Here is a 9995-nt window from a genome sequence, read left to right on the forward strand (position 1 = left end):
GAGCCAGACTCTTCAGGCCCCAAATACAACTCACTTATGATGGCCCCATTGGACAGAGTGGTATCTAGCTCCTCCCTCCACAATCTCAGATCAGAGCCCGGAAGCAAGGGAGGCAATGCTGTACCATAGGCTGTTGCCCAGTCTAATCAAGAACAAAATTGGAGGGAGCTCCACGATGCCCACGTGACTCTGCAGCTCGTACATCACCCAATTGTAAAAGGTGCCAGCAAGTGCCACAAGGGTTTTTCCCGCAGCCAACTGCAGTTTATCATTTTCTTGCTAGAATAAAAAAAGAAAACTGGAGCAGATGCCTGATGTACTGTTTATACAGTGGTAAGTCAGACTGGGGATAAAGTTGCCTCCTCTGAAAGGGAAGGGAGAATTATTCACTAGCTTCAGCTTCTGCACTGGCCTAGTGTTTGGCCATTCCCTTAAGTCCATTGCATCCTTGCATAACCCTTGGCTCCAAGCAAACTGTTTTCCTCACCACCTACCAGCCACACACTGTAATAGCTGCTCCTTAATTCACTAAGTCCCCCTAATAATTTCTTGCATGGGATCCCTCACTCATAAATACCACCTGAAACACTTGGATGAACAATATTTTGGCTCAGGTTGGCTGGCCAACTGCAGAATTGACCTGGGCTGTAGGACAGCTTCAACAGGGACCAGGAAACATTTTGGACAATGCTTCCCCCAGCAAAGCACCTCACTATTCTCAATTAGCAGATGAGGATGGAGAAGCAAAGAGAGAGTAAGTGGCGGGTCTAGAAGACATGTACTGGTACAGGGATCTGAACTGAGACCTCTTGAGTCCCTTCTCAGAGACCTCTGATGTGCCAAACTCTCACTGCAGAGGGTTTGCTCTTGTTTTTCTTGAGATGGCTGTAATTCATGGAGGGGGAGGGAGCTTCTCCCGATGATACTAGAATGGTTGCATGTACTGCTAAATGAATAGGTGTGATTAAGTGCAGCATGTGACTGCATATACTGGAGGACATACAGGACAAGTAAAATAAATAAGTGATTGGAGCAACTGTACAAGATGTAGGAGCTGTTATATTTTTATGTGAATATGGCATCTGGCTTAATCAGGCTCTTTTATTCTGCCAAAGCACAGTGAGAGGCTGACACCCCTTCTGCACAGGCCTACCTGCATGACCACTTTTCTCTCAACTTAGCAACAGCAAGGTCTGTGATCTTAGGTGTGCTGTGTCTCAATTCCATATCAGGGAAGTTATGCCAAAGTTTGCCGTGCTATTAAGGCTGGCTGTGCGGCATCTTACAGGGTGCCAATCACAAACATCAGTCTTCTAAAACAGTGCCTGCTAGTGGCAGGTCAGGTGTACAGCATATGTAGCAGTTTCCCTCGATTATTGCATGCTTCTGGCTTGAACTTCAGAAACGGACATCTCACTTCCGCTCCTGCTGCAGGTGCTCAGTCCCTCTGAAAACTAGGCCATAATCTTAACTCCTTCTACAAAGAAATGGGATCTCTTCCATGTGCTATTTCCCCTTTGCTCATGCTTTCTCTTCAGATTTAAAGAAGGAAGGAAGTCTGGTTTGGTCTCTGCGGCTAGGATTCCCCTCTAGAGAAACTGGATTAATATTCCATTAATATTCTCATTTCACTTCACACAGACCTCTGGGGACAGGTGTCAGTCCCACCTTGGGACTGGTGTGAAGCAATACTCTGGATTACCAATCTCATTCAGAGCCTTGTTGTTGCTGTTTCTAGTCATAAAAGACATGAGGTACAGTGATATGGGATGATGAAAGGCTTTGCATGCAGTTAACCAGCTCCCACATTATCTGATCTGCCCTTTGGATCTCCCAGTCCTCAGAAGGAGGTGAGTATCAAAGGCCTCCATTAGTATCCTGCTGTCCTTCCCTCCTTGCAGATGGGAAGTCAAAGGCAGTGCATGAACCCCCACCAAAGGCAATACAACCTACACATGTGCTACTGGCATTTGTCTCTTATTTAGTAGTTTCATTTGTCCTTATTTCCTTTATTGGAATAGAACAGTAACAAGTTCCTCTGACCTGGAAATATAAGTAAAAGTGCAAGGTCTCACCATCAGCCACTTGGTCTATTTTCTGCCCCCGACCTTATGTAGTTATGTGAAGCTTTGACTTTGCTCAAAAGGAGGGGCAAGCTCCAGACCCACCCAGTATGGGAACAGTAGCCACTGACAGCAAATAGTGTCCAGGGAGGAGAGACAGGAGATGGAGCACATAGAATATCACTCAAACCAAGGCAGCAGGCTTTCCCAGGTGTGTAGAGCTGCCTTCACTTGGGCTGGCTGGGCAAATGCAAACATGCACTTCTCGATCAATCCATAGCAGCACTGAGCTGCTCTGCTCAGTGAGACAAATTTCGCCTCCAACACACGTATTTTTATACAAACCAAAAGAAAGCAGTTTTTCCTGCCCAAGTGCAGGAGGGGTGGACCTGATGTTCTTGTAAGGTCCCTTCCAGCCCCTAACATCTATAAATCTACGAAGAAAATAACAAACATAAACACAACCTATATTTTTCGCCATGATTTTTCCTCTCTCTTGTGACACAGGGTGACCATGAGTTTCTCCCGATCCCACAAAAGCAAACATGGCAAACTGTCTGAAGGAGGCAAATTCCAACCCTTACTTTTGCCACCAAGGAGGAGGAATAACTTTACAACCCCAGATGAGCAACTGGTGGTATATCAGCTTGGGTCCCAAACCACATGTGACTGAGACCTGCCACGTTACCAGCATGGGATGGTTGTTTCCGACTTTGCTTTTTCTGATACACCAGTGTTTTTACAGAGAGATAATTAGCACACACTCCATATCTCACCATAAATTCCTATGGGATGGCAAGGAACCTGCAGTGTTTGCTGCAAGATCTTCACCATTCACCCCACCCATGTTTGAGTTTCCCTATTTGCCCTGCAGTAAAATCACAGGGACTTATGGCCACAGGGTTTCTGCAGCAGGATGGTGAATGAGTGTTAGCTACCTGCAGTGAAAGCACACCTTTTTTGCAACTGGAGCTGTAGCATGTGATAGGACAGACATTAATAGAAGCTACCCTGTCTGGGTAGTGATGCACAAACAGGCACAGGCTGACAAACGCTTGTCCTTTCATTCCTCCCATGATGCCATCAGTTTCTTGACATATAATGCACCTGCTGACAGCCCTGGAATTTAAGCTTTTGGTAGTTCTTTTCCTCCATGGTCCCATGCTTTCCCCAAACCCCAGCTTCAAAAGTCTCCATAAGCATGGTGGCTGGAGGCAGTGTTCCTCCTGCTGCGTGTGTGGCCAGAAAGTCTGTCTCGCTGTCACAGTCACTTGAAATGTCCTCATCCTCTGTGAACTGTAAAGTCTGAAGACCATTGTCTCCGGGAGGGAGCTCACTGGAGTCCTCAGAGACTCCTCCTTTCAAGCAAGCTATGTGCTTAGGGAAGGGAAGCCTCTCCAGGTCAGGGTGAAGGTGGCCCCTTGCAGGGAGATGTGGGTCCTCAGAGGAAGGGTTCAAATGAAGACCCTCTGTCAGCACAGTCACCTGAAGGAAGGCCTCTTGTTGGCACCTGTCCACGTCCACATTACACTGCTTGTATCCTTCTGTTGGATATCTGGAGTCTCCTGAGGAGGAGCTGGCCGAACGGGAGGTTTTCTTGCTGTCTTGGAACCCTGAGGTGTCCTCCCCAGTCTCCATCCAGACTAAATGAGAGAACCAGCACCCTGTAAGATTGTGCACAGACCCTCCATCCAGCTGGGAGACTCCTGATTCAGAGCTGGACTCCAACCCTTTCTGACTCATGCCGGACACTTGGCAATGTGGGTCTCTGGGAACAGAGGCATTTCAATGTAGTGTGTGAAACTGTAGTTATCCTCCTCCTGCGACAAGGGAAGGAGGGAAGCTGCTGGTGATACGTTGTTTCTTGCTGAGGGATTGCTCCTCTTCTTCTGTGATTCCAGTTCTTCCACAAAGAATTGTTCCTCATTAGGCTTCTTCTCAAGAACCAATGGCAGAGGACTTAGACAGGAAAAATCCTAGTAAGGAATGAGATTTGCAGGTTAGATGTGGTTTTTTTCTTTGACTGATGTTTTTTAAAGCCAAGGCAATGGGTGTGCAACATGCCAGCATCACAGTCTTAGAGAATGACTCTGATCATGGACCTATCAGTAATGGAGCCCTGGTAGGTGACAGTGGAGTTATACTAATTTACATATATGCAGAGTGCCCAGTGCAAGGAGGCTCCTTTCTGAGCAAAGCTGCCCACTGTTCCAGCAATGCAAATGACAAGGAGTACATTGGAGCATCCTATCTGACTGGCTCACCCATCCTAAGTGCCAAGCATCTTTGCCTCCTCATCTGCCTTAGCTATTAGGAATATTTGCAGGGGCTTAGCAGCAGGATTGGACCCCCATCATCCCCAATCTTTTCATACCAAAGCTTGAGGTCTCCTCACGCTTTTAGCAACTTCTTTGCACAAACAGTCAATGGAGAAAGCATTGGCAGGAAGGAGAAGAAGGAGGAACAAGGGGACAACAATGGCAAGCAGGAGTTTTCAGTCCATTCCTGCAAGAGAGAATGCCACAAAGCAGTTTGGTCACTGTAGACAGATGTTATAAATGATAATCCTTAGCTCTTACGTGGACTTTCCCTCCAGAGATCCCAGGCAATAGCAGTATCATTTCCTTCATTTGGCAAAGGCACAGAGAGGTGAAGGGACTCATTTAAGATCATCCAGTAGGCCAGTGGCAGAGCCAAGGTGTCCTTACTCCTAAACCAGTCCCTTCCTCAGCACTGGTCAAAAAGTGGGATCCTTTTTCACAGGAAATTTTCATTTTTCCCAGGAATTCTGGATGCCAAAAATGTTCAGCCTCAAATCAGATTATTTTAGCTAAGATATTTCTTTCGCCCCAGAGAGTTCAACTTTTTGGATGTTTATGTTTCTGATGAAAAATTCAAATGCTTCAAGGAAAGCAGATACTTTTTTTGGGGAGGGGGGCAGGGGGAGAACCTCTCTTTCAGAAAGAACTTAATTTTCAGAGGGCAGCTTTTAGCTGCACTCCAGCCCACAAGCTAGGACTGCTCTGACACCTGGTTACTCAATTGCAGTGGAACTGGCTCCTCCAGTCCTGGGAATGAAAGTAAAGGAAAACTCAAGGACTTTCAATGCCACTTTCCCCCTGGCTTCCTGCCTGAAGACTGAGTCTCAAAGTCGGCAGTACAACTTAGAGTTCTGGGAAGCTGGATCCAATGACAAGGTCAGCAAACTAAGCCAAGATGCATTAGATGTAGAAAGAACTAAGCCAAGCTGCATCAGAGATAGAGTGCAGGGAGACATCTAAAGCTGGGGGAGATTGGATATGGGTTTTAGCTCATCCCTGTCTCTAAAAGACTGAAATAGTCAAGGAAGAGCAGCACTGAAAGCCAAGTAGCCAGCTGAGGGTGATTCATAGGGTGACCATACGTCTTGGTTTGGCTGGGATGTTCCTGGATTTTGGATACCAGTCCCAGCCAACTGGTGGAAATAACAGGTGTCCTGGGCATGGGGCATGGAGCATGGGGCAGGAGTGGAACCAGCTATGACATAGAAAGCACTAGCAGACAGCAAAACTGCTCTAAAATAAGTTAGTTTGATTAATGGCAGCTCTTATGCCATTAATCCTGAGGAAGATCTTAGAAAAGTTTATTAAGGAGGCCATCCTTGAGGGACTGGCCCAGGCTAACATTCTAAGGGACAGCCAGCACGGGTTTGTTGCGGGTAGGTCTTGTTTGACCAATCTCATTTCCTTCTACAACCAGGTGACCTATCACCTGGACAAGGGAGAAGAGATTGATGTCAGAGGTCAGGAAAACAGATCTTACGATGACAGGCTGAGAGCCATGGGACTCTTTAGCCTGGAAAAGCGCAGGCTCAGGGGTGATCTGATGGCCACCTACAAGTTTATCAGGGGTGACCACCAGGATCTGGGGGAACATCTGTTCACCAGAGCGCCCCATGGGATGACGAGGTCGAACGGTCACAAACTCCTGCAAGACCGTTTCAGGCTGGACATAAGGAAGAATTTCTTTACTGTCCGAGCCCCCAAGGTCTGGAACAGTCTGCCAGCGGAGGTGGTTCAAGCACCTACATTAAACACCTTCAAGAGCAAATTGGATGCTTATCTTGTTGGGATCCTATGACCCCAGCTGACTTCCTGCCCTTTGGGTGGGGGCTGGACTCGATGATCTCCCGAGGTCCCTTCCAGCCCTAATGTCTATGAAATCTATGAAATCTATGAAATCTTATGATTGATTGAGGGGAGGGGGTGGCAGGTCAGGCAAATTTCACATTGTCCCATATGGACATCTTAGTGTTCCATGATCTTCTTTCTACATTCCCTGCATGCCCTACAGAAGTGACTTTAGTAACCCCTAGCTAGCCTAAACTTGGTGCAAATAGAAGCATAGGCACAGCAGCACAGAGATAAGTGGGGGCTGAGGGTTTAGAAACAGGATCCATATTCAGGCATGACTGCAGCATATCCTAACATACCTCCCAAATCTGAACAGAGATCCCCAGTTGTTCCCAACCCTCTCCTTTCCTTGTTTTGGAGCAGAAGCAGGACAAGGGCAAGAGGAAGTAGGAAGATGTGGAAATCAACACCACAGCATTCAGTGGCAATTCAGGCACTGAATCAGGCTGTGGCCTTTTCAGAGACTCTCCCCCTTGTTTTTAGTTTGAAACACTTTACCAGACTTAACCTAATTCAGTGCCTGAGTGCTTGGGCTTCCTTTGAAGTCATTGACCTGAAACACAGAGAGTTCTCCAGGCCATTGTGTGTGCTGTTGAACCCCAAAGGTATGGCTTTGCAAAACCACAAATTAAGTAGGTCCCTATTTATGAAGGATCAGTAGGATACTCCTGTTGTCCAGGTACATACTAACTAGACTGGTGATAAAACAAGGATTGAATTTACAGCCTGTGGAATTACAGAACAGAAAAGCAGAACATGTTTACAGTTTTCAATGAAATAAGGAAGCTGAATAATGGTGACTTGTTTCATTTGACTTAAAATGAAGTACTTTGCTCCATTTGTGGGTTATTCAACCCCCTTAAAACTCTCTCTCTTTCTCTCTCTCTCTCTCTCTAAGCATAGGTTAATTTCTAAACAATCAGCAACACTTTAAAACAAAAAGTTGAAATAGTTCTCTTCTAAAATGTCAAAATGAAACATTGTGGCCTTTTCTGAAACTCTCCCCCTTGTTTTTAGTCTGAAACAAGCTGCCAAACTTAACCTGATTTCATGCACAGCTTCAGTTTTTCCACAACTGATTATTTTGCAGTATTCACCAAAGATAACTTGCCCAGTCCTGCTAGTCACTGAGCAGTTCCAGCGTTACTGCTGACAATTTTCCAGGTGATGAGACCACGGTGTCTTGTCTGGCTAAAGATCATGGCCAGGGCTACAGGTAGGGTGGCCATCAAAGAGGATAGTCTGGTTGTCCTCTGTCCTCTATTGATTTGAAACCCAACACCTTTATGTCCACTATTTTCTTTTGAAGACAAAAATAGAGGGCATAAAGGCGTTGGGTTTGTTATCAATAGAGGACAGAGTAGCAGAAAACTGGAATGTCCTCTATGATGGCCACCCTAGCTACAGGCAAGGATTATTCAGTGTGGTTTGGGATGGAAGTGCCAAGGTCATGTTTGTGCTCCCCTGGGCCCAGATGAACCGGTTCTCAGGCAAATTCAAGGCAGCTCAAAGACTCTAAGGGCCCGATCCATAGAAGTATTTAAGAGACCAACCCTTGCTTAAGTGCTTGTTCCCATGAAGTCAACAGGAAATAAAATCAATAGGGAACTGGGGAATTAGCATCTGAATGGAAATCAGACACCTTTGTGGATCTAAATGTAAATTGCATTGTCTACAGACATGGAGGCAGTGAACCCTTCTAGCAAGGAGTCAGAAGGGCTGACATGGAGGCTGATGACAGATTAGTTGGGCAGAAATCCTAACTATTCCCCTGTGCTGGCCGCATGAAATGCAGTGATTAATACCTCTGGCATTTCTCCATCTCTGGAAGGATTCCCTTACACTAAGACTAGAATCTATCAGTGATGCAGTACACAGCAGCCATGCTAACCCCTGAGCCTACAGAGCTTGGTGATATGTCAGTGCAACCAGTGTCACACTTTGTGAGCTCTGTTCCTGGCAGGCTAGTTAAACACTTAAGTGAGCTGTTCTTTTTTGCCTGGGCTGTGTACACTTTACCAGCTGATTAGTGTATGAGGTTAATTAGCACTATTAATAATGAATGCTTTAATTGCAGGCATTTACTGGGAAACTTTATTATTATTGTTTCAAATGCAATTGTAGCAAGCACTTAGATGTCTCTTTATTGAAGCAAATAAAACCATAATTAATCACAGTCTAATCCAAACAGTAGCCAGAGATGAGTACAGGAAGTAACAATTTAGGATGGTGCAAAAGGAGTCCTTGACACATCCTGTTTGCTCAATAACCAATTAGATGACATTGAATGTGGGGCTTCGCTGTTAGTTCAGAATCGGTGTGCTTGTTTTGCTCGATCCCAGAAAGACGCAAACATTTTGGGGCTAGTGTCATGCCTGAATTAAGTCAGCAGAGCTCCACCTCAGCTGATGGAGGATTTGTCCCATTGCATGAGCTGAGGCCCAGATGCTTTTCATTTCTATATGCTTTTCATTTCTATATGTTTTACAGCCTGCTTCCTTATGTTGATTAATCTTGCCATTAGGTGCTGAGGAGGAGGAGGAGAAAGAAATATCTGGAAGCATCTGACATAGCGCTTGCTTATTTGAACCAAGTGAATCATCTCTGAACTCCTAGGCTGTGTCCATATGAATATGGCCATGTGGTATCATACATTCAGCTGGTCTCTGTGCTGCAAAAGAGCAGCGCAGGGTTTTTTTTTTGAAAAATAAAAAAAGCACTGCTGCGCACACAGGGGCAGCGTGCGTGCCTCAAAATTGGAGCCTGGCTGGCCAGAGCCACACTCTGGCTGCTAGCCAGGCTCTGAGTGGCAGGTGTTGCTACTGCTGCAGCCCCAGGAGCCACCCAGGACCCCAGGTAAGTCTCCCTGTGGACATATAGTGGCAGCACAAGGTGTGCTGCTGCTAGTTGTCCCCAGGGAACCAAACATCTGCACTCATGTGGACGTGGCCCTAAATTCTGGACTGTCTCTGGGAGAAGAATGGGTGTTAAAAGCTATCACAAAGGAATCATGCAAACCTAGAACTGTGGCACTGACAAGCTTCCATTTAGGAGCAACAATATTTTAATAAAAGATCAACAGATTTTAAGGCTGCTGTGAAGTATGTGAGGGAATTAGGGTACCAGAAAATTCAAACAACTCCCAGACTGCAGTATGTATTAAAAGAAAATTAAAACATAATGGCTGTGCCTCAAGTCCTGGGTTGGGTAGATGATCATTGTACATAGATATGTTAATGAACTTCTCTTTTAAGTGAAATTAATGCAAGGATTGTGTAAGTATAGTGGCTCTACATTATATTATGTGATATGAGGATGTGTCTGAGAGTTTCATCTATACTCTCAGTGACACTGTTCATACAAAATTTATCTCTTTTATGGGTTTGAAGCTCTTTCAGATACATATCAAAGACCTTTCCCATGCCTCTAACATGAATAATATATTCTGGTACAGCTTATAATAAATCATTTCAGTTCACTGTGCAGCAGTGAGCAAACACAGCTATTTTAAGCACAGCTATCTGCATTTTGGCCCAGTTTCACCATTTAAACCCCCTTGTTTTACCTACCTCATGTCAGATCTAGTTGTAAAAGCTAAATAAAGAGGCTTAGCTTGTGGTTAAAGTCCTAAATTGAGACTCAGGAAAGCTGAATGTAGCTTTGATAGAAACTCCTTGTATATTTTCAAACATGCCCTTATCTTTTGGTGCCTCTTCACAGAGAGTTCACACCATTTAAGTTGTACATTGCATGGGGAAAA

General features: G+C 45.3%; 1 protein-coding gene and 1 long non-coding RNA gene across 2 annotated transcripts; one reads left to right on the top strand and one right to left on the bottom strand.

Moving 5' to 3' along the window:
* On the top strand, nt 1–293 carry LOC109316034. Its single transcript, XR_002102639.1, has 2 exons — nt 1–60; nt 221–293. It is a non-coding gene; the product is annotated as an uncharacterized LOC109316034 (long non-coding RNA).
* A 2638-nt stretch (nt 294–2931) lies between these two features.
* Nucleotides 2932–4693, bottom strand: LOC109315887. The gene is given in 3 exon segments (XM_019543851.1): nt 2932–3829; nt 3832–4039; nt 4643–4693. Coding segments are annotated over 3 exon segments (942 nt in total). The 3' UTR covers nt 2932–3146.
* Between the last annotated feature and the right edge of the window lie 5302 nt (nt 4694–9995).

This window comes from Crocodylus porosus, unplaced genomic scaffold (assembly GCF_001723895.1).
Source record: "Crocodylus porosus isolate Cpor-Errol unplaced genomic scaffold, CroPor_comp1, whole genome shotgun sequence".
NCBI classification, from domain to species: Eukaryota; Metazoa; Chordata; order Crocodylia; family Crocodylidae; genus Crocodylus; species Crocodylus porosus.